Here is a 27,691-nt window from a genome sequence, read left to right as displayed (position 1 = left end):
ACGTTATACACCTCATGCCACAGTGTCCCTCTGCCAGGTTCAGAGTAAGTGCTTATTACATAGTTTCAAGTGAACAAACAAACTGTTTTCATGACTGATTATATAAATCAGTTACACAAGTATATATTTAGAAAAGGAGCCCATAAAAATAAGGAATGGATATTTTCAATCTCATTAAATCAGGTTGGATTTTCCTATTGCTTAGGACTAATTTCTTCAAAAATTTTAGTCTCCTAAAATGAAAACTTTATGCTCAAGAATAAAATAAAGAACAAAAAAATTTTAGTCTCCAATGAAAGTAATACTATTATTTGTTCTGATTATATAAATATTGTAAAATAATACACAGAAAAATAAATTAGAATCACCCCCTCTCCTGCTCAATATTACTGACATTTTGGTTAAAAGCCATCTTCCAGGTTTCTCTCTAGATATAAATACACATATCTGGAAGCTATATTTACACATAAGTTGCATTATATTAAATAACTAATTTGAAATTTGCTTTTTTCACTGAGTGATACAAGCATTTTTCTACATCCCTAAGTATACATATCCATCATTATTATTGACTTAATGGTTTTCAAGTATATAGTTTTATGATAATTTAGTTCATCATTCTCCTAACTATGGACGTTTCCCTTTTCCTCAAGTTTTCACTATTATTAGAAACTATGTTTTGCTGAACACCCTGTGTATATCTTTCTATATTTTCTTTTATATATTTACCCTCAGGATAAATTCCTAGAAGTAGAATGGCTGGTTCAAAGAGTATTTTGAAAGTATCTTATATCTTCATAAATTTTGCCAAACTGTCCTTCAGAAATATTGTCCTAACTTATATTGCTAATTGCACATGAAAGTGTCCACTTCTCTGTGACCTCGGCAACAGTAGAAACAGTAAATTCCGCATGTTAAGTTCAGTGGGTGTGCTGACCTGTCTGGTCTCCTACATGGCACTGATGAGAACTGACTTTCGTCAATAATTGTGAGCAGAGGCAGATATGATCTTTGCACGGTAGTGAAGATCCATGCCTAGAGGGACGTCTTCCTGGTGCCTCTATTTTGGTCTGAACATATTTTAGTAATGTCAGATTGTTTCTTTTACACCCAGTAAATATCCTTAGAAATGTTTCATTCAAAATCGTTTATTCTAACTTGAGTTGTATAAAGTCACAGCACACCAGTGGCTTATTAAAACAAAGGTAACCAACCTCCCATATAAGGAGCCTTTGTTTTCCTGATGTTTTTCTCCCTTCCTCTGAAGCCTGCTGGTCAGAAGTTACCCCTCTTACACCCCCTTCCTTGTATATCATACCTCCTTCTCTGGTAGCACCGTTATGCCATCTGCAGCCATAAGGCTACTTGTCCCATTTTCTTTTAGACCATGAACTCTCTAAGGCCAAAAATCTGGTGCCTGGCACCAAAGATGTCCCCAATAAGGGTTTATTGAATGAATAAAACCTATCTATATTGTAGGTTGTCATGACTAACTAAACAGCCCATGGAGTGAGCTGGCAAGAGCTCTGTCATGGAGACAGTAAGCTGAAGGACTAAACTTGTCTTAGCCGCTCATTTGAGTGACCTTGGGCAGATTCTTCCACCTCTGTCAGGCTCTGTTTCTTTCTGCAGTTAGTTTGTTAAGTGATATCAATGGTCTCCAAACCTGGTTGGTCATCAGAATCACCTGGAATCCTCACCGGATGCAGGGCTCTGGGTTCTTTTAAGAACCACTGGACAAACTCATCTTTATATCTACCTTTCCATTACTTGACCAAGAACATATTGCCAGCAGTGAGCTTCATTTGGCAAATCTATAAAATGGGGATGATAACCATGGTGGCTGCCCTGAGAACTTCATGGGGCTGAGGAGAAGTTCTAATTATGGGGGGAAGGACCTCGAAACATAGCAGTTCTAAACAAGTATGTGAACTGCTGGTCTTTTCTGTCTGCTTTTTTCAATGGGACTTGGAGTGCAGTTTTGACTAAACAACCCTAATTGAGAACTCATGGCTCCCTTGATTATGGATAGGAAATCCTTTGCTGAGGCCCTGTCTTTTGCTTCTCTCACTAGCAGTCCAGATTCCCTTGAAATATTCCCTCCCTTGTGGAAATCCGCTCTAACCTGGGTGTGGAAGATTATGTCTCTCCAGCTTCCCAGAGACGCTTGGCTCTTGAGCCAACTTAACCATTTCTTCTCACTCCACTCTACCTCTTCTTCTGTCCCTTACTCTGATCCTCTGACTTTTTCTCAAATTTGTCTTCCACTTGGCAGGTGGCCCACTAGCAGACTGGCTAGCTCCCCTATGTTGGGTCAGGGTGTAGGGATGATGCTGTAGAAAGCTGCCAGAATGCAGAGCAAACCAAGATGTGGGCGCTGTCTCATTACTCCTTTCACAACCAAGTACAGAGGGACCTCATCCTGTTTGGTTTTGGTTCTGTCTTTGGAGGCCCAACCCTGAAGACAGTTGAAGAAGAGGAACAGAAAAGGGAAGATAGAGGGAAGGGCTGAAAGATTTATCAAGTAGCTGCTATGTGCCAGGTTCCATGCTGGACCCTTTGTATATATTTTAATAACAGCCAACCTTGATAGCACTCCTGGTTTGCCAGGCAACTTACACAGAGTATCTGATTTAATCCCCGTCCCAGGCCTGAAGTGAGAGTTGTCATTCTCATCTTACAGATCAGGAAGCTGAGACTTGGAGGAGGGAAATGTCATGTCCAAGGTCACACGGTCAGCAAAAGCCAGAACCAGATTTTGAACCCTGACCTTACTGATTCCAGTCTGTCCTGCCTGACAGAAATGGCATTTTTTCAGGCTCCATATTTAGCATTCAAATTTCCAGAGAAAGATCTGAACCTAGAATGGGATTTCTTTTCAGTTTTTGGAGCCAAAATTATTTTAGTTTTATGGCTAGGAAAATGTAAACTTACATTTTCAGCAGACCAGAGATGATAAAGTATGCATTTGTCAAATAAAATTCTTTGCTGTGATAAAGTAAATCATTCCTTGGCGTTGTAAAAAATTAGGCCTCACTTGAACTGTTTTCACTTCAGCCTTTGCTAATATTCCTGTTATCTCCATTAGGGATTACAATGATGAATGCGTTTTATTCGCATAGTTAAGCACTTCAGTGAATGTGTGAACACACAGAGCTTCATAAGTCATAGGGAGATGAAACAACATGGTCACCACAAGAAATATCTTGAGAGTCTGACAGATTGGGGTTAACATCCTGTCTCTGCCACTCATGCACTATACGACCTTGGCCAAATTCCTTAGCTTTTCTGGTTCTCAGTTTCCTAATGTGTAAAATATGGATAATAATACATATCTCCCTGGGTAATTTTAAGGATGGAATGAGATGACTTACTTATAGCACTTTGCATTGTATAATACCTGGCATGAAGTGAATGCATAATAAATGTCACAGTTATTATTGGAATAATTCTCAAGGCAACTAGTTATTTAATGGCAATGCCCAGGGCTCACTGAACTTAAAGTTTTTTGGCCATCAAGACTGAGTCTAGGTCGTCTTGTTCCGTGGGCCCCACCTGCTGATGTACTTATGCCCCTCTTAGAAATAGTGCAGGCAGTAAGCAGGTGAAATTCATTAGTAGCTATCTGTTGAGATTATTTTGGCTGCAAATAATAATACCCAACTTAACATGGCTTAAATTAAGAATACTAATTGGCCGAGCATGGTGGCTCATGCCTATATTCCCAGCACTTTGGGAGGCCGAGGCTGGCAGATCATTTGAGGTCAGGAGTTTGAGATCAGCCTGGCCAACATGGTGAAACCCTATCTCTACTAGAAATACAAAAATTAGCTGGGTGTGGTGGTGCACACCTGTAATCCCAGCTACTTGGGAGGCTGGGGCAGGAGAATTGCTTGAACCTGGGAGGTGGAAGTTGCAGTGAGCCAAGATTGTGCCACTGTACTCCAGCTGGGTGACAGAGTGAGACTGTCTCAAATATGTGCGTGTGTGTGTGTATATGTATATATATATATATCACCTCTCATAAGAAGTATGTTCAGGGTAAGGTGATCCCAGAGTTGTTTAATTAACTTGCCCAAAGATGCCACCAAGTTCCCATTTCTTTCTTTCTTTTCTGCCATCCTTAGCCTGTGGCTATTAGGCTGGCTCCTTCATGATCCCAAGATGGCTGCAATAACTCCAGGCATCACATCTTTACGTCACAAAATGCAAAGGTCAGAAAGAGGAAGGATGGCTTATCCTATCCTCACGTCTCTTTCAAAGACAGGAAATAAATTTCCCCAAAGCCCCACCTCCCAGAAGATCTCTCATCAGTTTTTTGGGCCAGAATTTTATCAAATGTTTATCCCAGACCAGTGGTAAGGGAAATGGGCAGGGCCAGCGATTCTCAACTCTAGCTGAGAACAAATTGGGGACCTTTTAAAATAATTACAGATGTCTAGGTTCTGCCCTTAGAGGTTGATTTAATTGGGTTTACGTGGGGCCTTGTACACACGTGTGTGTGTGTATGTGTGTGTGAACATGTGTACACTCTGGGGAGCTCTGATGCACATGTAAGATTGAGAACCATTGGTTTAGACCATCCAAGTTTCACCTTCCGGGTGAGAGCTTTTAGCCTTCACTGAAGCACATGGCCACAGGATGTCTGGATCAGATTGCAGTGCTAGAAAGAGGACCATGACTACTGGGTGAACATCCAAAAGAATCTGAAAGAAGCAATGGGATAGGAATGGATAACCCCTCCCACTGAGACCCTGCAGTCCTGGAGTGAATGATACTCCCTAAAGGCATGAAATGCTTTCCAGTCAACCAGCACTAGAATCAGTGAAGCTGCTTATTGTTGAAAATGCAGGCAACCTGCAAAATGGGAGAAAATTTTCGCAACCTACTCACCTGACAAAGGGCTAATATCCAGAATCTACAATGAACTCAAACAAATTTACAAGAAAAAAACAACCCCATCAAAAAGTGGGCGAAGGACATGAACAGACACTTCTCAAAAGAAGACATTTATGCGGCCAAAAAATACATGAAAAAATGCTCACCATCACTGGCCATCAGAGAAATGCAAATCAAAACCACAATGAGATACCATCTCACACCAGTTAGAATGGCAATCATTAAAAAGTCAGGAAACAACAGGTGCTGGAGAGGATGTGGAGAAATAGGAACACTTTGACACTGTTGGTGGGACTGTAAACTAGTTCAACCATTGTGGAAGTCAGTGTGGCGATTCCTCAGGGATCTAGAACTAGAAATACCGTTTGACCCAGCCATCCCATTACTGGGTATATACCCAAAGGACTATGAATCATGCTGCTATAAAGACACATGCACACGTATGTTTATTGTGGCATTATTCACAATAGCAAAGACTTGGAACCAACCCAAATGTCCAACAATGATAGACTGGATTAAGCAAATGTGGCACATATACACCATGGAATACTATGCAGCCATAAAAAATGACGAGTTCATGTCCTTTGTAGGGGCATGGATGAAATTGGAAATCATCATTCTCAGTAAACTGTCGCAAGAACAAAAAACCAAACACCGCATGTTCTCACTCATAGGTGGGAATTGAACAATGAGAACACATGGACACAGGAAGGGGAACATCACACTCTGGGGACTGTTGTGGGGTGGGGGCAGGGGGGAGGGATAGCATTGGGAGATATACCTAATGCTAGATGACGAGTTAGTGGGTGCAGCGTACCAGCATGGCACATGTATACATATGTAACTAACCTGCACATTGCGCACATGTACCCTAAAACCTAAAGTATAATAATAATAAAAAATTAAAAAAAAAAAAAAAGAAAATGCAGATCCCTGGGCTGAACTACAAATCCACAGTCTCTAAATCTCTGGGAGTTTGCACTTTCCAGAAGATCCCTAGTTGATTCTTATGCTCACTGATGATTAAAAACAGTTGCCTAGTGGATTTCACTGCCAGCCCAATCACCACCAGCATTCTGGAAACAATAAACATCTCCTCCTAGAAAATTTAGGATATCTGGATTAGGCCATGTGGTATTGTGAAAAGAACATGTGTTCAAGCTGACTGATATGAGTCTGAATTCCAGTTCTGCCACCTGTACATTGCACCATTTTGGTTAACATCATCTCTTTGAGCCTCCATTTTCTTATCCACACAATCAATAGAGTAATACCTACTTCTTAATTTTGAGATTAAATGAGATCAAAGAAATGAGAGCAGCTGACACAGATTAGGGCACAATGGATGTCAGTTAGAATTTGGGTCTTCTAACTTTCAGGCCCACACTGCCTCCCAAAATAGTTTACTGAGGTTCTTCCAAAAGCAATAGAATGGGAGCGCTATGCCTTAGGTTGCAAAGAGCCAAAGCATTGAAGTTGAGACACTTCCCCAAAGTGAAATTGCTTGATGTTTCAGCCTTAAGGAAAAAGTCTTCCCGGGAAAGCAAAGCTAAAAAACTAAAGCTTCCTGGAGGGCCGATTTTTTTAGTCCAGATCAGAAAATGTAACGGGCCTGCCCTGGAGTCTCTTTGGCTTGTCTGACATGGTTGTGACCTGAATGTGATCAAAGCAACAACAGTACTGTTCCTCTGGGTTGTTAGGCAGGAACCTTGGCATGAATTGTTCGAAAGGGCCATAGGCTGGGTTGGGTGGAAAGTTTTCTATCACTATTTAGGAAACAGTGAAGTGTGAGGTCTGGCTGTATTCAAGGCTATGCCAGACTCCAAAGAGCCCATGCTTAACTGCTTAATGGAAGCTCTGGGCTTGGCCAGCCTCCTCCCTGTCAACCCGGTGGCCTCTCTATCTGCCTACTGTACAGGGAAAGAGTCAAGTGTAAACTAACACTTCATGTAAATGGGCTGTCAGGTCACTGAACCAATATGTTACAGTTAATCTGTTAAAAACAGCAAGGTCCCCCATTTGTAAACATCCCCTTGATAAGCTCTTCATAGCATATACAACCTAGGAAAATGAATGGCATCCCACTAGCTGCCCTGGAGTCAATGTCCCTCTGTGCTCATCCAGATGACCTCTCATTTCAGCTCAGCCCAGACTATCCCAGTCCAATTCATGTGGACCCACCTGAGCCGAGCTCTGTACTATTCCTGGGGTGGGGGTCAGGGCTTCCCAAGGAAGAGCCAGAGAGAACCTCCAGCTTTAAATGACTTAGATAATGGGAGATGTGGTAACTTTGGAATACGGCGCGGTGTAAAGGCCGGAATTGTGGACTGAAAAGTTATGCACCCCTGGCCTTGGATCCTAGTTCCCAAGCTCAATGCTGTATGGCTTTGCCAAGTTAATGAGTCACATCTCATGTTTTTAACTCCTACGGATTTAACTCCATGCATGTAGTAAAAGAGAGTGAGGAGAGAGACTGCTATAAATAGTGTGCATGATTTTGACTTCCAGTCTATTCAGTGAACAATATAACCTGGAATGAGAGGTGGGAGATGTGGAACTCAGTTGTCTGGGTCAATTTTGGTCCTTGCTTGTCACTTATGCCATGAATATCTTGTGTTGGGTGTGATTCAAGTATTTAGGGCATACATAGTTGGCTATAGGACTTTTTTGCCTGGCTTGCTAACTTCAGAATCCAATCCGTGTGTAAGATTGGATTTCATTCTATCTACCCAACATAGTGGTGGCACTTGTCAGGCCATATTATGTCATTTTCCCTTTTAAAGTGGGAAGCCCTTTGAGGGAAGAATCTGGTTCTTCAATTTTCTGGTTCTCTTGCTTCTCTTCTCTCCCAGAACCTAGCACAGAGCCCTGTACTTAATAAATAGTAAAATTACCACTTGGTACCTACAGTGGTCTTCTCTGCCCCTACCTCATCCTTAAATGGAAGCAAAAGCAGGAGTACGCCAGTGTGACTCACCCTTTCTAGCCAAGGTGGTCAGCTCAGGGCTGGATCCATCTCTAGGATTACAGAACTTAAGAATAACACAGTGGCTTAGAAATGAAAGATGGAGGTAGAGGTTTTGATGGCATTCAAATCCCTGGTTCTATTGCGTCCTGGAGTTCAAACATATATCTATGCTTAAGTTCCGTGAGGTCCAGCATCCATGTAAAAAGCTCATAGGCTTACCTAAGCTAGTTCAGGGCAGGTTTCCGTCACTGCAGCTAAAACAGTCCTAAGCAACACAATAATTTAGATTATTAAATGGTCCTGTGTGACTTGCATCAAGAGTTCAAGATAGACTCATTAGCAGGGATTCTCAGAGCAGTCCTGCCTTAAGAATAAACTTTGTTTGTTCTTAAATGGCCACAGAGCTGAAACAATTAGTTGATAGTCATAGGCCCAGGCCATCACTTGTTTGAACCAAACCTTAGACAAGTATACTCTTGAAATGAAAATTCCTCAGGCCAACCATTGCGATGCACTGGTTACCTGTCCTCAAACATAACTAAAGGATGAAGTGTAGAGACTGTTAGCTTTGCTTTCTCAGGAAGACTTTTTCCTTAAGGCTGAAATGCCAAGCAATTGCATTTTAGGGAAATGTCTCAACTTCAGTGTTTTGGTTCATTACAACCTAGGGCATGGCACTCGCATTCTATTGCTTTTGGAAAAACTTCAACAGACTATTTTGGGAGACAGCGTGGGCCTGAAAGTTAGAAGACCCAAATTCTAGTTTGCTGTATGATTATGAACAATTTGCTTCGTCTCCCAGGCCCTCCATTTACTGGTTTGTAAAATGAGGGCATTAGATTAGGAATGAAACATAAGTTTTGTCTGGCCATCTGCCTCCACACTTGCCAGCTAACTCCACTTCTACCTTCCCACCCAAATTACCATGTAATGTTCAGTGCACAAACTCACAAACTAAGGAATGAAAGAAATATTCCTTTATTTTTGTCTGAAGCCCTTCTTGTACCTGTGTGGTCTGTCTCACTTATTTTCCCAGGGTCACGAACAAGTTCTGGAAACTTTTTAAAGAGGCAGGTCCATTTGGTCTTCACAGCCATCCATCTTCACCAGCATCCACAGAGACATCCCCATTATCCTGTTTCATCCTCAGTCATTGGTCTGAACAGGTTGCCTTGGAGATGTCTCATTGCCCTGAGTAAGTGTCCTTCAAGCCAGCAGTTCTGTCCTCTACCCCTGGGCCACTCATGACACGTGTATCATTTTGATGCTACCAAGGCAGTCAGACTTGAAGAAATCAGTGGGTTGTCTCAGTCTGATTGCTGAGACATCTCCACAACCATGTCTATATTCAGACCTTGCTGCTACCCTGGCTGTGATCCAGGTGAAGAGGAATAAATCTCCCTTTCTCTCGGATCCAACAAAGTGTCTTTGGGGCGCATTCCAAGAATCAAACCCAGAGCCTTTTTTTCAGAGACACTGCACCTCTCCGCACTCCTCACTTTCCTTCTGACTCACTACAATTTCTAAAATTGGAGTATCTTTATCATGCAGGTGTGCACCTCTGTGTAATTCCTTTTGCCCATTTTGCTTTCTCCTCAGTCTATTATCTATGCTGAATCTTATCAATTTCTCTCACAACCTAGGACCTTAACACTGAAAACCTAAAAAGACACTTTTTTGGCCTTTTTTTTTTCATATAACTTCCCTAAAATAATGGACACTGACTGGTGCTACTTTTGATGGAATACGAAGAAGGAAGGCACACATGTAAATAAGAATATGAGAATAAAAACCCAGTTCATTTTTCTAAATATTATCCCACAACACAGCAAAGTGAAGTGTGAGCTGTGCTCCAAAGGAAGCACTCTCCCCATTTGCATTAGTCGGCATCTCAGTTGCAAACAACAGAATCCACTGTGTTTTAAACAGAGAAGGCATTAATTCGTTGCCTTCAGAGTCTTTGGGAGGGCCAGAGAGCCATGCTCAGGGATAATGCAAGCAGGAACACTCACATCACACCCTTCCATGGTTCACAACTGCGATCTCGTGGTAGTGGGGCCCAGATACCACAGTTGGCACCATACATGAATGTGGGGCACTATTTCTAAGATCTCAGCCCTTCTGCTGAAGTGTCTCTGCCACATGCTGCTATTCTCACCCTGAAGTTGATTCTGCATGGCACCTCCTTCCTCACATCGCTCCCTCCGGATAGAAAGAACATGTCTCATGGACAGAGCTGAGGTCATGTGCTGACCTCCTAACTGCAAGGAAGCCTAGGAAGAGAAGCTTTCTGGCTTAGAACTTGAAGAGGTGGGACTCATAATGTAGGAAATTACCAGAAAGTGGGAAAGATATTCAAAAGATGATGAGTGCCATTGATAACAAGTGTCACAATGCTCTTCTTTGCAGCCAAGCTCAATATTTGACCTACTCTAGGGAGATTTCCCTGCATAAGTCTCTATCATATGCTTCCTCTCTCCAACTTGTCATAGACTTTATAGTCTGACACTATAGGGTTTTACTCTCACTGCTGGCTGATATGGTCTATAACACTTCCGCAAGCTGGCATAGTCAGTTTAGTTTAGTCAGTGTTAGTCAGTGTTCTGACTCTAAAATAAAAGATGACTTGAGAACAACCTCGTTATGCCTGCTAACTCTGGAGACTAAATCTATGTTCCTGATTGTAATTGTATTGGTTTTGTAAAAAGACATAATATTATCCTTTTTTTTTTGCTTCTTCCATGTGCTAGGCACTTTTATAATAATAAAAGCCATTTAGGCTGGGTGCAGTAGCTCACGTCTGTAATCCCAGCACTTTGGGAGGCAGGGGCGGGCAGATCACCTGAGGCCAGGAGTTCAAGACCAGCCTGGTCAACATGGTGAAACACTGTCTCTACTAAAAATTTAAAAATTAGCCAGCCATGGTGATGTGAATCTGTAATCCCAGCTACTTGGGAGGCTGAGGCAGGAGAATCACTTGAACCCAGGAGGTGGAGGTTGTGATGAGCACTCCAGCCTGAAGTGTCACCTGGGTGACAGAGCAAGATTTCGTCTCAAAATAAAATAAAATAAAATAAAATAAAAGCCATTTATTAAACAAAGTGTCAAATGGAACATAGGCTAACTTCAGGGCTGACTGGCATCTCGGCCACCTGCCCTGTGGTGAGAACAGGTTTCCAGTGGGTTGGCCACAGGTCTCTGGACACACTGACTAAAAACTTGTATTCATGCCAGGGCAACCTTCACATTCTCCAGGGGAAGGACTGTGAAGGAAAAGGTGAGGAGAAACTTATGAGGCGGAAGAGAAGATTTCATCATGTGTTAACTTGAAGAATGGGAGAAAGATTTCCAGAGAAATCTTTAGAGGGAAGTGCTGCCTGAAGCTCTGATTCTTGGATAAATTCATGTAAAAGAATGAGAGCTATTGCAGATGGAAAATTTGACTGTTGAGTCAGTCCAATTTTAACTGTTTTTTAGAATTTTCAGAATAAAGTTAAGAAAATTGTAGAAAATAAAAATACACTAGAAGCACCCACAAAACCTCTATACCTTAATGTTTATACCTCACAGTTGGTATTAATATTTTTATTCTAGAACTTGTATTTATAATCTTCCATCCTTTTCACTTCATATCAGTTTGTAATGCCTTTTAAATATGGCCAAATAGTTTCATAATTATTATTTTTAATGAGTTAATATGTTCATTTGAGTAAATAAGTCATAATTATACAACCTTTATCCTATTTTTGGAGACAGAAGGTTTCCTCAACTTTTTAGATATGGTAAATGATGCAGCTTCCATCCTCTACACTCACAAATGAGTCTTCATGCTCACCCTGTATTTGCTCAGTCTCAGGCAAAGGTGCGTCACTCATTCTGTCTCAGGCCATTACCTCCATGTGTGTTGCCAGTCTCCTGCCTGTATGAGGTCTTATAGAGTATTCAATCTCCTATCTCTCCTATATTTTCAACTCTTAAACACCTCCAGTCATGTGTGAGGCTTTCCTGTCTTAAAATAAAAGGCTCCCTTGGCCTTGATTCTCCCTCTTGCCCCCAGAAACCCTCCACTCGAGCCTGGGTTGCATCTCAGGGCATCCTGGCTCCTGTCCCCTCTAGCCCATGGGAACCGCCCTTGCAAATGCCCCCAGAGGGCTCATGCTGACCTTTCTCAGGCTGTATCTTAAGACTTGGCTTCTTCATCTTATGATATCCCTGCATCCTTGGCTTCTGCTCCTCTCCAATGGCTCTGTGTCTTCAGTCTCTATCTCCTTGCACATGTCTGCCTTTCCTTACATATTGGTTCTCCCAAAGATTCCATTCTTGGTTTACTTCTCACCCAAGAGGTGTTCTCTCTTTCTCTGGAGTTTTATTCATTCTCAGTTTCAACCACTCTCAGTGTCTTAGTCAGGAGTCTCCAGAGAAACAGAGCCAATTAGATAGACAGACAGATAGATAGATAGATAGATAGATAGGTAGATAGATAGATAGATGACAGATAATCTAGGAGATTTATTATGGGAATCAGCTCATGTGATAATGGAGGCTGAGGCATCCCAAGGTACTACTGTCTTCAAGTAGGAGAATCAGGAAAGTCAGTGGTGTAATTTGGTCTAAGGCTTGAGAAACTGGGAGGTGGCTGATACAAGTCCTGGAGTCCAAAGGCCTGAGAACCAGTAGCTCCAAGGGCAGGAGAAGATGGATGACCCAGCTCAAGGAGAGAGAGTAAATTCACTCTCCTCTGCCTCTGTGTTCTATCTGGGCCCTCAGTGGATTGTGTGATGCCCACCCACATTGGCAAGGGCAGATGTTCTTTACCCAGTTTACTTACTTAAATGCTGCTCTCTCTGGAAGCATCCTCACAGACACACCCCCATAATGTCTACCAGCTATCTGGGTGTCTTTATCCCTCTCAAGCTGACACATACAATTAACCAGCACACTCAGTGAGTTGCTAACTCTAAAAACCTCTATTTCTAATTCTAACCTTTCTCCTACCTCATCCTTCTCCTATAATCAGGCTTCCATCCTTCCAATTTACAAATATTTGTCAAGAGCCTTTTGTGTGCCAATATTTTTTCTAGATTGCATTCAAAGACAAATCAAGCAGAATCCTCCATGAAAACTCATACATCCATTTGCGGTTGGACATCTCCAGTTGAATAACATACACTCAACTTACATTGAACTCATTCTGTAACTCTTCTCTCACACAGATCAGCTCCTCCCCCTGTGCTTAATTAATGGCACCGCCATCCAGCTGGTTGCCCAATCCAGAAACACAGGGGTTATTCTGGGCTAGCTCTAACCTCATTCCCTATATCTTCATGATTCAGTCAACAAATATTCCTGGATCTCTATACTAGCCCTCTCCCTTCCCACCACGGCTATGTCCTTTGTCCGCATCCACTGCTTATTGTTTTGCAATGACCTCTTAATGGATCTCGAGGCCTCTAGGATGATTCCTAAACACCAACATGGCTATGCCACTCCCTAATGAAAATTTCCAGTGGCTTCCCATTGCATGTGGGATACAGTCCAGTTATCCTAGTATGATGTCCAGGTTCTTTCCTGGCTTACCTCTCTAGCCATCTTTCTGCCTTCTGTGTCTTACACTTTACGGGTTGTGACACTGAACTACTTGTAGTTTAACCAGTTTATTGCTTACTAGATGCATTTCCTCTTTTTCTATAATCACCTTTTCTACTTTCGCACCATCCAGTTCCATTTTTTTTCTATAAGCCCAACCTCAGGCATCTTCTGCAGAAAGCTTTTCCTGATCTCTCGTTTCCCACCTCCCTGGGCTTAGCTCCAGATTCTGTGTGATCCTAGTAGCCTGTACATCTCTTTTTAACTACACACATCATGTTGTTTATCTGTTTACATGTCTGTCTTCCTTAGGAATTCAAATAAATGTTGAATAAAATCATTTTAAAATCCTATATGTGTGCCTAGCAATTCTATGTTAGTTACTCAACACTCTTGTTCAGAATAATTTGGTGGGTTTCTCATCATAAAACCAGGGGAGAAACATGTCTGCAGGATTGTCCCAGATTTCCCAACTGGACAGAGAATTGCTACTTCACCTTTGACCTCTCAACCTCTCATCCCAGTCACTGACTTTGAGACCACAGCAAAGCTCCCAGAATTTCAAGCACTGGACAGAGTCTCTGACCAACAGATTAATTTTAGAGTCATTGAAATTCCGCCAACTCTGGGGGGAATGATTGGGAGCCAGGCTGACAACCAGCAAAGGAGGAAATTACTCTCTGTCTCTTTCAAGATGAGAGAGTTGTAACCACGGTGCCTCCCCCAGTGATGCTGTTCAAAAAATATAAATTTAATACTTTTATGAAACTCAATCTTCTAACCATAAGCGTTTCAGGGATCTCTTTGATGTTCAGGAAAAGCAGCCTGGTGCCAATGTCTTTTGCACATGTGGTGAGGACCCCGCCTTGCACATGAGCTGAGAATTTTAGGTCCCCCAATGCTCTGGAAGAGTTATCTTTTGTTTAAATGACTCAACAAACATTTATTTAGCCCCTACCATGTTCAAAACACATTTTTTTTCTTTCCCCTGGAGAATGAGCACAGATTTCTGAATCAGACGAAAGCAAGTTCAAATCCTCTCTTGGCCCCTAACTGGCCACAGATCATTAGTATACCCCTGGATGACTCAGTACTGGTTTCCTCATCTGTGAAATGCGGTTATAATATTTACCTTTCAGGAAAATATCAAGGATTATGTGAGGTAGAATAAGAAAGAGTCTGCGTTGCCCTGTGCCTGACACCTAAATGTTTATTTAAAAGAGAAACTAGGAGAATCCAACTTTGTATAAATATTATTTGCATTAACAAATTGTGGCTTTACTATAAGAAGCACGTTCAGTAAGAAGACTTTACAAACCATTATGGATGCATCAGTTAGGAATGTAGTTGGCTGCAGAAACAATAAACCAGTGGCAGGCCAGTAAGTGTTTAATAATGGACTCTCTGGGGGAAAAATAAATCCCTGATTTGTAGTGTTTACTGATTTCTGTAAAGTAAATACTCCCACCAAGGCTGATTTCAAGCTACCAATGTGGTGTCACTGAATGCAGAGTTGGGAAGATATATGGTATCTAGTATATGGTATATAGCAATGAAGATATATGATATCTCCACCATTCATACACAATAGATGCACATGAACCCAAGAGCAGAGATAACAGACTAGAGCACAGTTACAGATAATAGTATATTTTGTGAAATATTTAGGAAGCAATGAGTTTTGAGTATTTACAACCTTCATTTTAAATATAATTTAATTGTAAGATTCCACAACTTAATTTTTAATAATGTCTGTGTTAACAATTGACTATAAAGTTCTGAAAAATTTAACAATTACCTTTCACAAGTTGATGAGAGTCAGCTCTGACACACCACTACACAAAATCCTACTATAGTGACTTAAACACAACACATTTCCTTTGTTTTGTGTGACAGGAAGTTCAGGGATGAGCATCTGACGGCTGGTGGCTCATTAGGAACAAAGACTCTTTTTTTCTGCTCTGATGTCCCAAGCACAAAGGCTTCATCCTCATTCAAATGGCTTCAAGATTGCGAGGTGGCTGCCATCCACTCCATGTCTGCATGCCATGGAGCAACAAGGGAGGAGGAAAAGGGTGAAGTGTGTTTATTTGGTAAAAGACACTGTATTCGTTTCCTATTGCTGCCATACTGAATTATCACAAAACTTAACGTGAAACAACAGTGGCTAAAAACAATGCACATTTGTTATCTTATTGTTCTGGAGACAGGAAGTCCTTTGTTAGGAAGGATGGGCTCCTTCTGGAGGCCTTAGGGGAGAATCTGGTTCCTTGCCTTTTCCAGCTCTAGAAGCCACCCTCATTTGTTGGCTTGTGGACCTTTTTTGTCTTGAAAGCCATCAATGGATGGCTGAGTCTTTCTCACATCACAGCACTCCGACTCTGCTTTTGTTGTCACTTCTCTTCCTCTGACTCTTCTGCCTCCCTTTTCCACTTATGAAGACCTTTGTGATTACATTGGGCCCACCTGGATAATCCAGGATAATCCACCTGTGTTAGTCCATTTGCATTGCTAAAAAGGATTCCCTGAGACTGGGTATTTTATAAAGAAAAGAGGTTTATTTGGCTAATGGTTCTGCAGGATGTACAAGTATGGCACCAGCATCTACTTGGCTTCTGGTTAGGCCTCAGGAAGCTTCCAATCATGGCAGAAGGCAAAGGGGGTGCTACTGTGTCACATGGTGACAGAGGGAGCAAGAGAGAAAGGGAGGAGGTGCCAGACTCTTTTAAACAACGAGATCCCACGTGAACTCATAGAAAGCTCACTCATTACTGCAAGGACAGCACCAAGCCATTCATGAGGGATCCATTCCTATGACCCAGACACCTCCCACTGGGCCCCACCTCCAACACTGGAGGTTGCATTTCAAGATAAGATTTGAAGGAAACAAAACATCCAAACCATATCACTTACCATTGAAAGATCCTCACCTTAATTCCAGCTGCAAAGTCCCTTTTGCCAAGGAAGGTAACATATTTACACATTCCGGGGATTAGAATGTGAACAACATTGTGAGTCATTATTCTGCCTGCCACAGACACTCTCCCCAGGGACTATTTTCCATATCTCACTGTCTGGAGGTGTGCTGCCATGAGGCCACCCCCAGTTGCATGGCAGGCTGGGAGATCAAGTTTTAGCTTTTAGAGCAATTTTGAAAATGTAGGTAAGACATTAAGGGCTGGAAATAATATTTGGGTCACCCAACCAATATTGGGTGCCACACTAGAAAATAATACATAGTCAAATGGGTCTACACCTCATAGCCTGCTGCTTGACTCAATGGAATTATGTTTTAAAAATAGGCTATTATCCCAAATTAATAATTGTTGAGCGGACTATACCAAAGGTCATTGCTCACGCATGCTTCCTTTCTTCCCCTCCACCTCTTCCCCCTCTTCCCTTTCCCTCCCCTCCTTTCTCCTCTCCTCTACCTCTGTGGACCTGCAAGTTTCCCAGCCTGTCTTATGACTTGTAGTAGACCAAAGAGATTAGTTTCTATGCTCACTTTTGTGTCTGACACAGGGTGGTGGGATGTTGTTCACTATCCCTTCAAATCATGGAACAGGGAATCGAATGCAGCATTTTGACCAGTTGCCTTCATCAATCCACAATTAATCAAGTTGGAAAATTTATCCCACATAACTCTTCTGCCTGTTTTTCAATTTTTGGACATTGTAATGGGAGAGGGCATTGGGTAAGGGCTTAGGCAGCCACAGACATCTGATAGCCAGGTATGTTGACTTAAACAGTAGAGTTACCTACAGGGAGGAAGAACTTTATGGTTCAGGCTGATAAAATAGCTCCTCACTGGCTTTGCCATGGGACCTGAATTTTTCAACATGATAGGAAGTATGGCATGTTGTTTCTACATGACAGGAAATATGATATATTATTATTATTGAAAGATCTTTTGATTTCCAACTTGGCCACTGTAAAAAGGATAGACTCTAAAAGAAAATGGTCTTGTGGTGTCACTTAGGTAAGTCTCCAATAAGAAAAGAGTAGATATTGGAACAAGAACCAGATAACATTTTTCATATTCCATAGGAGTGTTGACAATATCCACCATGCCACTGAATGTTCCTTTTATAAAAAGGTGAGACATTTTAGAATATACTACCCACAAAAGCTTTACTTCACCTCCAGAAACATAAGTTTAGGTATTGCAAACAGGAGGTGTTTCGGTTACACGCTTGGCATCTCTATATAGTGCTAAGGTTGGAGGATGCCTGGAAAGAATTTTCAAGGAATACATATTATAGACTTCCTTCCCTTTCGAGCCTCTCTAAACAAGGGCTTCATAAACATATGGAGTGATGTGAGGAGTTTTTGCTGTTGCTTCTCTTTCTTGTAAACCACATGTGCTGCATATATGAAGCCAGCATCTATGAGAGAGAACTGAACAGGATGAGAAGTTTGTTGACAAAATACCTGGCCCCTGGAGTAGGCTCCAAGCCTCTAATGGTGCCTCCAGCCACTCAAGACAGCAGGGGCTTAACATTTTGACATTGTTGTCTAATTTTTCTTTGTCTCTTCCTGTTCTCTGCCACTTGGTGGTAGCCTAGGTTGCACAGGATCATGTGAATCCACTTAGTCACGTCTGCAAATGAGAGCCTTCGAAGTGTAAACTTTATTCATCAGTGTGATTTAAGCCACATCTTGGTGACAGGGCATCCATCTCAACAAATGGCATAGGGCCAGCAAAAGTCGAAGACTCAACCAACATGCATGATCATTGTTCAAAGACATGTCAAAAGGAAGAGAAGTACATTTTAAACATTTTGGTGTTTTTTGGTATATACATAACATAAAATTTACTATTTTAACCATTTTTAATTATGCAGTTCAGTGGCATTAAGTATATTCACATCTACTGTTGTTCAACCATCACCACCATTTATCTCCAGAACTTTTTCAGTTTCCCAAACTGAAACTCTGTCCCCATTATACACTAGTTTTCCATTTCCTTCCCTTCAGCTTCTGGCAACCACCATTCGGCACCATCCTTTCTGTCTCTATGAATTTGACTACTCTAGGTACCTCAAAGTTAGAACTATATAAGATTTGTCCTTTTGGGTCTGGTGTATTTCACTTAGCATAATGTTTTCAAGGTTCATCCACATTGCAACACATGTCAGACTTCCATTCCTTTTTATGGCCGAACAATAGTCCATTTTATGTATATACTGTATGTTGCTGATCTATTCATCTGCTATGAGGTATAATCTCATTGTGGTTTTGTTTTGTGTTTACCTAATGATTAGTGATGTTGAACATCTTTTCTTGTGCTTGTTGGCCATTTGTATGTCTTCTATGGAGAAAAGTCCATTCCGTTCTTTGCCTATTTTTCAGCTGTTTTTTTTTAATTGTTGTTGAGTTATATAAAGTACAGATTCTCAAATTATAGACCACGTAACAATGATAACCATGACTTGGAGAGTATTAATTAACCAACAAACTGACCTACCCACCCTTCCCTCATTTCAAGCCCAAAGTTATAAAGTATCATTTACATCGATGTGTGTCTGCAATCTCATTTCAACACCTTGACAGTCACCAGGTGTTTCTGTAAAAAGGCATTTGTACAAACTGTAGCGTCTGTTTACAAGTAGGGAATCCAGAGAGGAGGGAAATTTAGAAATCTGGCAGCTGGTCTCAGTTTGAATATTTAATGTCAATTTGGACAGTGGGCCTGAAATGCTAGAACCCAAACAAAGATTTCCATATTCTGATTATCTTCCAACCACTGTTGTGCTAAGCTCTACTTGGCTTCCCTTACAGGCACTTCAACTCTCCAGGCTGTACCATTTTGAGGGAAAACAGGGTGGCTCTCTGCAAAAAATGCCATGGAATATGAAAAGTAAAGCAGCTTTGTCTGCTTTACCAGGGAAAAACTCCCGACTTTCTCAGGTATCCCTCCAAGTTTTCCAAATAGTTCTGAGAATACTGAGAAGCAGGTACATCTTGTATGCTCTAGAACCTGTTCTCTTGGAATTGTTGCCTTCAGCTTGTTCCTCTATCACTCTTGATTTCTGAAGCACCATGTCTTCTGCCCAAGCTTTCACAACAGCTGCTAATACCACCAGTGCCTGCATCAAGGCTGCAGAGACTGGTCACAAACACATCATGTCCAACTGTTGCCTAGGCCTTTGGCTTTAAGGTTTCAGACACCTTGCACTTAACTTGTCTTATTCTTTTAACTTGTATTGCTCTTTTACAACATCTGCCTTATCACAAATCAGGCCTGAGCCCTGTGTACAGGACTAGGGGCTGTCTGATAACATGAGCGGCCCTTAGACCCACCCTACTGATGCGAACACAGTGCTCTCTGGCCAAAGTTGTAGAAAGGAGTGTACAGTCCCTAGGGTGAATTTTTCCCTACTAGGATACTCTTATTTTCTCCCGTATTAAATGATATCCTGTTGGGTCCATACTCTTCCTCCATCATTGCCAGCTCTGAATAAATCTCAGGGTGGGCATACAGACTGGGATCCTACTCCATGATTCTGAAAATAAAAATACTATATTTCAGCTACAGTTATTCATTCACTAATTTTTCTCTTGAGATGAATCTAGCACAAAGGTACTTCCACGTTTTAAATAGCAAAATCTAAATTTTATTTTTCCAATGAGAATATTCCAACATATTCTGGCATTTCATCTTAAAATTCTTTGCGTGGCTTTTTAATAGGTTTACATATACATATTAACACATTCTTTTCCAAACGCTCCTAGGGAGATTGCTGAACTAGAAGATTGAATTGAGATTGGAGTCTTCCTGGAATAAATAAAAGAACAGCCACTAAAGGGTAATGTGATACACTTATTATTCTGCCAGGCACCTCTGCATACTATTCTAACAAACTCCTTGGGTGAATAAGAAACCAAAGCTAGTCTTTATAACACTGGGACTCACAGATGGGGGATGGGAAAAGTGCTGTGCTCATGGAAAAAATATTTCATTTGTTGACTCGGCTTTAAATTGTATTACAGTTGAAAATGGGAGAAGCACTTGTGGTTAATTTAACAGACCCATTAGTGAAAGGACCCTTAGAAATCTGTCGAAACTTTTTATTATATAAATAAGGAAATTTCTCAGATGGGAAAAATAACTTGCTTGAACTCAAATCATAAGAGCCAAATGTCACTTGTTCATCATTTTGTGGCCAAACAACTCTATGCAGGTTGTTCTGAATCATAATTATTATCCTTGGACTGTTTGTTAATGGTTGTTACTGACTATTAATGGTCTGTGGTGTTTGCCTTCCAAGGGTCTAACATTTTTACATGTAAAACAACCTCGTAGCATAGGAAGAAGGTTTCGATGGTAAAATCAACCCTAAGGCCACCTAGTAAACTCAATGAGCAGGGGCTCTTAACCTGAGGTCCTTAGAAGGGCTTTAATCTGCTGGGTGTGGTGGCTCACGCCTGTAATCCCAGCACTTTGGGAGGCCGAGGCGGGTGGATCACCTGAGGTCAGGAGTTTGAGACCAGCCTGGCCAACGTGGCACAACCCCTTCTCTACTAAAAATACAAAAAAAAAAAAATTAGCCGGGTGTGGTGTCAGGTGCCTGTAATCCCAGCTACTTAGGAGGCTGAGGCAGGAGAATCACTTGAACCCAGGAGGTGGAGGTCGCAGTGAGCCCAGATCGTGCCATTTGCACTCCAGCCTGGCCAATAAGAGCGAAACTCCGTCTCAACAACAACAACAACAACAAAAGGGCTTTAAGCTTTGATATTATGTGCATTAAGCTCTTGGAATTATATGAATTATTTTATGCATGGGTAGTTATATGCATTTTCTTTAGAGAGGGGATCTGTTTAATTCTGGACTTTCTTGGCTGGATAAGACAAATCTTGAACATAAAAGTAATTTATTGGCTTATTTTCCTGGAGCTCATACCCCACTCCGTAACAGCTTCCAGTGTGGCTGAATCTAATTGCACTGTTTCTGTTTTTGTCTACCTTGCAACTCAGTTTGCCCCTGACTTCATTCTGATTTGGGGATCTTTTTACTTTGTGAACAAAAAAGCCACAAGGATGACTCCACACACACACACCTCCCAGCTTAGTACCACCCACTGGTATGAAAATGACTTTCAGTCCCCACATGGGTCATATAGATGGCTATCACCACTCACTGGGTCTAGGGTGTTGAGCCATTCTGGTTGATCAGCCTGAGTCATCTTTGCACCCTTACTCTAAATATTGATATTGACATTCTTACAGAACACGTAGAGTGGGGGAAGAGTTCTCTAAAGGCACCAGGAGTAGGGGGTTGGGAAGCACATGGAGCAGATAAAGCTCTAGCAAACAGATTTCTGTGGGGTCCACCATTCCCCAGATTCTCAAGGGATCTGTTGCAGAAAAGTCAATAAAAGTGCTCTTAGGAGTAAGGGCTGTATTATGGGTCTCCTAGTAGATTACAGAGTACTTGGTTTTCACACAGTATCGTATTTTTTCATCTATACAAGTGTGCTTTGAATACTCCCTCTGCAATATAAATGCGTTTGCCTTTGGGTTCACTTCATCTGCGCAGCCTACTGATAGGAAAGTTGTCAATTTACTTGGAATAAATAAAGACAATTCTGTTTTCTGTAAAATCTAATTTGCACATGATATGATTTGATCATGGCTGCCCTTCTGTGAATGTGCGTTCCTGAATGACTGTCACGAATTTTATCAATCAGAACTCAGGAGAGCACTAATCCAGAGAGATGTCAAATCCACAGTTGTTTGTTCTTGGCCTCGATCTCAGTGCCTGGGAATTCTTCAGTAGCAGCACATGCACCATGGCTTAATACCTTTACAGAATTACGTGAACACTCAACTTTTTGGCCTTTCTTTTTGGAATTAAAATAAGTAATATTTTAGGCCATTCTAAAGTGGGGACTAATCTTTCCCAGGACTGATAGAAAACTTCTCCCCGGGAAAATAGAAATGAGACAATATTTTGTGCAGAGGGAGCCTTCAAAGAGAAAAGAGTCGGCTTCCATTGCTCTTAATTAGGGGTCTATTTTAATGCTCCATTGAGGCTCTTTTTGATGGCACATTAGGGCCCATTGGGAAGGATATTAAGCTCCAGGGTATTCTGTGTTGGAGGTCAAATGGGATGAGCTGGCATGATTGAGCAGCAAGGAAGAGAGGAAAAGTCGGAAAAGATCCTGAAAGCCAGGTGTATTGGTTCCAGTGTTGGCCAACCACTTTGTCTGAGGGGAGCAATGTTGTATCAATAGCCCACCAGCTGTCCAGTCCTTCAGGGAGTAGAGTTCTACAACTGGGAGAATTCTACCTGCTATTTCCTCAGGACAACTAACATTCAGGGAACCTGTGGATACCTAGGTGATAAAAGCTATATTTCTCACCTTTGGGTGGAAACTGAGCTTTTGGGCTTACCCTGAGCTGTGATAATAAGGAAGGAACTTTACTTTCCATATGCAACATTTTCAATTGAAAATTGCAGGGACTGTGCAATTGACTGTGCAGGAGAGTTGATTACCAATGTCAGCACCATTCCCATTCATCTGGGACAGACTCCATGCTCTTCCCTAAATCACAGGGGCTGAAGCCTGGGGATAATATTTTCCAAAATTTCTTGCAGCAAGATTTCAGATGAGAATTAATCCATGATGGGCACTAAGGTGTGATTAGAAAGTGGGCAGATGAGATCAGATGGGTTCAGGTTGGGAAAAGATCTGTGAAAGGATACAATATTACAGCTAGATAGGAGGAATAAGTCCTAGTGTTCCATACCACTGTAGGATGACTATAGTTAACAAAAATATATAGTTTCAAATAGCTGCAAGGAAGATTTGAGACGATGAATGTGCTAATGACCCTGATTTGGTTGCTGTACGTTATACATATAGAAACATTACTATGTACCCCATGAATATGTTCAATTAAAAGTAGTTTTGTAAAATAGTCCAAAAAAAGAAGAAGAGCAGAAGCAAAATCAATATGATTACTCCTCTGGCAGTTGTGGGCAGATGCATGGGTTTTGGCTTTTGCTTATGAGCCTCTGCAGTGGCCTGCAGGTGTCAACCTCGAATGACCTGTCTCTTGCTGCTGGCAGTTGTTCTATCAGTGATTGTTTGGAGACTTCTTTTTGTATAAAAATGACATATTCTTTATTTTGCATACTTTAATTTCAGAACAAAATGAAAAAAATAAACAAAAAACCTCATAATATATAACATCCAATCCTGCTGTCAGAGTAGGGAGGGAATGGGGGCTTGACACCCTTGTTTCCTGACTTCAACACAAGGACAGGAGAGAAAAAAAAAACACTAGACATCAGCAGGGGGAGCCAAGTGGGCACTCGATGATGCCATGGGATCCATGGGTACACTATACAATGGTGAGTTTTCCAACTATGAATTCCTAATCTACTTCTTCCATGCGAGATGCATCATGCATCCTCGTCATCCTCAAGAGGGGTGATCTCATCAGGAACCACAGCACTGTGTTCCTCTGCTGTCACTTAATCTTCATCGATACCTAGACCTAGCTTGATCATGAGGTAGTTGCAGTTGGAATGGGTCTGGGGATCCTCAAGGGAAAAGCCAGAAGACAGCAAGGCACTTTCTAACGGCAGCACCACCAGGTCCTTGACTGCCTTGTCATTCTTGTCTGCCTCAGCCTTCTCCCACAGTGACTCCACAATGGGGTGGTTGGGGTTGATCTCCAGGTGCTTTTTGGCCATCATATAGCCCATGGTGGAGTTGACCCGAAGTGCCTGGGCTTTCATGATCTGCTCCATATTGGCTGTCCAGCTGTAGGTGCTGGTCACAAGGCAGCAGGATGAAGACATAAGCCTATTGGAGATTGTCACCGTCTCAACCTTCTTATCTTAGATTTCTTTCATGAGCTTGCAGAGGTTCTCAAACTTTGCCTTCCTCTCTTCCATTCTCTTCTTCTCCTCCCCATCCTCAGGTAGCTCCAGGCCCTCCTTGGTAACTGAGACCAGGCTCTCCCCATCAAACTCCTCGAGTTGCTTCACACGTAGCCGTCAATGGGCTCAGTCATATATACCACCCTGAAAACCCACTTCCATACTCGCTCCACAAAAGCTGAGTTGGCAACCTGCTCTTTGCTCTCACCAGTGATGTAATAGATGGACTTCTGTATCTCCTTCATGCGAGAAACATACTCTGACAAAGATGTCATCTCATCTCCAGACTGGGAGGTGTGATAACACAGCAGCTCAGATGGGTGGCATCAGTTAGTGGAGTCCTCGTGGATTCCAAGCTTGAGATTTTTAGAGAATGCCTCATAGAATTTCTTGTAATTCTCCTTGTCTTCCACCAGCTCAGCGAAGAGCTCAGGGCACTTCTTAACAATGTTTCTGTGAATGACTTTCAAGATTTTGCTCTGCTGGAGCATTTCTTGGGAGATGTTCAGGGGCAAATCCTCAGAGTCAACCACACCACGGATAAAGTTGAGACACTCTGGTGTCAACTCATCACAGCTGTCCCTGATGAACACACGATGGACATAGAGTTTGATGTTGTTCTTTTTCTTCTTGTTCTCAAAAAGATCAAAGAGAGCCTGATGAGGAATGAATAGCAATGCTCTGAATTCCAACTGACCTTCTACAGAAAAGTACCTGACTGCCAAGTGGTCTTTCCAGTCATTGGTGAGGCTCTTATAGAATTCTCCATACTCCTCTTGGGTGATGTCTTCAGTGTTTCTGGTCCAAATAGGCTTGGTCTTGTTTAGTTCTTTCTGATCAATGTATTTCTTTTTTATCTTCTTAGTTTTCTTCTTCTTATCCTTACCACTGTCATCCTCCTCTTCTGAACCCATATCTTCGATCTTGGGCTTTTCTTCATCATCTTTATTTTCCTCTTCTTTCTAACCTTTCTCTTCCTCTGCCTTATCATCACTAATTTCTTTCTCTTGTTCCTTCTCCAGATAAAGGGTGATGGGATAGCCTAGGAACCGAGAGTGCTTCTTCACTACTTCTTTGACCTGCCTCTCTTCTAAGTACTCTGTCTGATCTTCTTTAAGGTGGAGGATCACTTTGGTACCCCTGCCAATAGGCTCGCCATGGTCAGCACACACAGTGAAGGAACCTCCAGCAGAAGACTCCCAGGCATACCATCATCATTGGGCTTTGTGATCACAACCACTTTCTCTGCTACCAGGTAGGCAGAATAAAACCAACACCAAATTGCCCAATCATGGAGATGTCTGCACCAGCCTAAAGAGCTTCCATGAATGCTTTAGTACGAGACTTGGCAATGGTTCCCAAATTATTTATGAGATCAGCTTTGGTCATGCCAATGCCTATGTCTACCAAAGTCAGGGTATGTTCCTGAGTATTGGGGATGATGTCAATTTTCAGCTCTTTACCACTGTCCAACTTGGAAGGGTCTGTTAGGCTTTCATAGCGAATCTTGTCCAAGGCATCAGAAGCATTAGAGATCAACTCCCGAAGGAAAATCTCCTCATTGGAATAGAAGGTATTGATGATGAGAGACATGAATTGGGCAATTTCTGCCTGAAAGGCAAAAGTCTCCACCTCCTCCTCTCCATGGTGCACTTCCTCAGGCATCTTGAAAAGAAAAGGCTTACACATATTAGAGGGCAAGATGGGCTGGCTCTCCAACACACAGGCAGCACAAATGCTGTGCCGGAGTGACTCCAGAGCCGTTCTGTGACTTTTTCAACTTCTGGGTCCTCCAAAAGCTGGGGAGAATCTGAGAGCTGGAGGGAGCTCTCTCTAGTTCTTTTCTGCTCGTCTCTTCTAAGGATTTTGTTAGCATCTATCTCCCTTTTTATGTGAAATACCTGGAGTGTATTTTTCTGACTGATGCTGACTGTCCCTAATGAGATTTTACATAGGTAAACATGTCTATGAGTAAGACAATGTGAAACATCAGATGTTTCAAAAAGATAGAAGCCTGAAGAGGGCTTTGGAAAAATATAACCTGCCATAAATATTGCTTTTGATAAGGCAGCTATTTGGGGGACAGAGAGCCTATTAGCATTTCTAGGCAGTCACTGGTTCATGTGAAAGAATGTACCAGATTTGGAGTGCTACAAAAACAAAACAAAACAACTCAGGATACTGTTTTGTTAGTGGAAATTCCTGAAAACAAAGCTCAACACAATCTTGGGAGGTGGTGATACTTGAAAGACGAAAGTGATTCTAGAGGATTTTAAGGACAGAGGGCCAAGAAGGAATTTTACAATCCCCACTGGTCTCAGGATGCTCCCTTACCTTTTTCAGCCCTATGTGCAAATGCTATCTTGTCAGCGGGGTCCTTGCTGAATGTTGTTTGCAATAGCACTCACCTTTCCCCTCCACCTTCACATCTGGCCCCAGCTTCCATCTCAGCTTCATGTTTCTCCATGACATCGGTGGAGTGTCTTGACTACAAGTTGTCCAGGTTCTTGGTGTTTTGCACAAAGAATTGCACAAAATGAACAGGAAAGCAAGGAGAGAATGAAGCAATGAAAGCAGAGATTTACTGAAAATGAAAGTATACTCCACAGGGTAGGAGTGGGCTGATCAACAGCTCAAGGGCCCTTGTTACAGGATCTTCTGAGGTCCAAATATTCTCTAGAGGTTTTCCATTGGCCACTTGATGTACACCCCATGCAAATGAAGTAGTGGCCCGAGATCAGTCTGATTGATTGTGGAAAGCAACCAATCAGAGGCTGAAGTTACAAAGTTATACCCATGCAAATATCTAATTGCCAATTCGAGGCTAAATTGAAGTTACAAAGTTACAGGCCTATGCAAATGAAGACTTGGCACACAATTAGTCTGACTGGTTGTGGAAAGCAACCAATCAGAGGGACTTTCAATTTTCCATCTGCCACACAGTAAAAGGGGAGGGAGGGAGATGCAAAGGGAGTAGCCTCTGGTCCTTTTGTTACTTAGGCGTGAAAAGTTGGTGTTTTCCTTTCAATTTAGTTCTAGGAAGTCAGTGTGAATCAGCCTTAGGTTCCCTGCCTCCAGACCCTATTCTCCTGCCTCAACCATGGTACATGGAACAATCTGATACACTAACTATGTATTTTGCTGTTTGTCTGTCCCCACTGAATTCCATAAAGTTAGACATGTTGGTCTGTTGTGTTTCACTGCCATATCCTCAATAACTTATATTGTACTTGGCACCTAGAAAGCGCTCAATAAATACTTGTCGAACAATTGAACCCCACTGCCCGAGATATAACCACAGCTAATTTGTTTTCTTTCCTTCTTATATAAATGTATATTTAACA

At 41.9% G+C, this 27,691-nt stretch overlaps 1 protein-coding gene and 1 pseudogene across 6 annotated transcripts in view; one reads left to right on the top strand and one right to left on the bottom strand.

Moving 5' to 3' along the window:
- RAB28 (RAB28, member RAS oncogene family) overlaps positions 1 to 27,691 on the top strand; it is a 172,945-nt gene that overhangs the window by 125,874 nt on the left and 19,380 nt on the right. For 2 of the 6 annotated variants that reach the window (XR_008502037.2, XR_010126008.1), the window contains exons 7-11: positions 15,350 to 15,546; positions 19,235 to 19,363; positions 20,189 to 20,262; positions 24,992 to 25,091; positions 25,466 to 25,602. Coding sequence is in view for 1 of the 6 variants with exons in the window: in XM_054484622.2 (XP_054340597.1) it covers positions 8,904 to 8,933 (30 nt within the window). In the remaining 5 variants the exon portion in view is untranslated. Of the gene's footprint in view, positions 1 to 8,903; positions 9,058 to 15,349; positions 15,547 to 19,234; positions 19,364 to 20,188; positions 20,263 to 24,991; positions 25,092 to 25,465; positions 25,603 to 27,691 lie in introns of those variants that run through there. The other 4 variants (XR_008502038.2, XR_008502035.2, XR_008502039.2 and 1 more) reach the window with 4 other exon arrangements.
- On the bottom strand, positions 23,837 to 26,042 carry LOC129034866 (heat shock protein HSP 90-beta-like; annotated as a pseudogene).

This window comes from Pongo pygmaeus, chromosome 3, assembly GCF_028885625.2.
Source record: "Pongo pygmaeus isolate AG05252 chromosome 3, NHGRI_mPonPyg2-v2.0_pri, whole genome shotgun sequence".
Taxonomy (NCBI): domain Eukaryota; kingdom Metazoa; phylum Chordata; class Mammalia; order Primates; family Hominidae; genus Pongo; species Pongo pygmaeus.
Note: the sequence above shows the minus strand (reverse complement) of the source record. Positions and strands in the feature narration are given on the sequence as shown.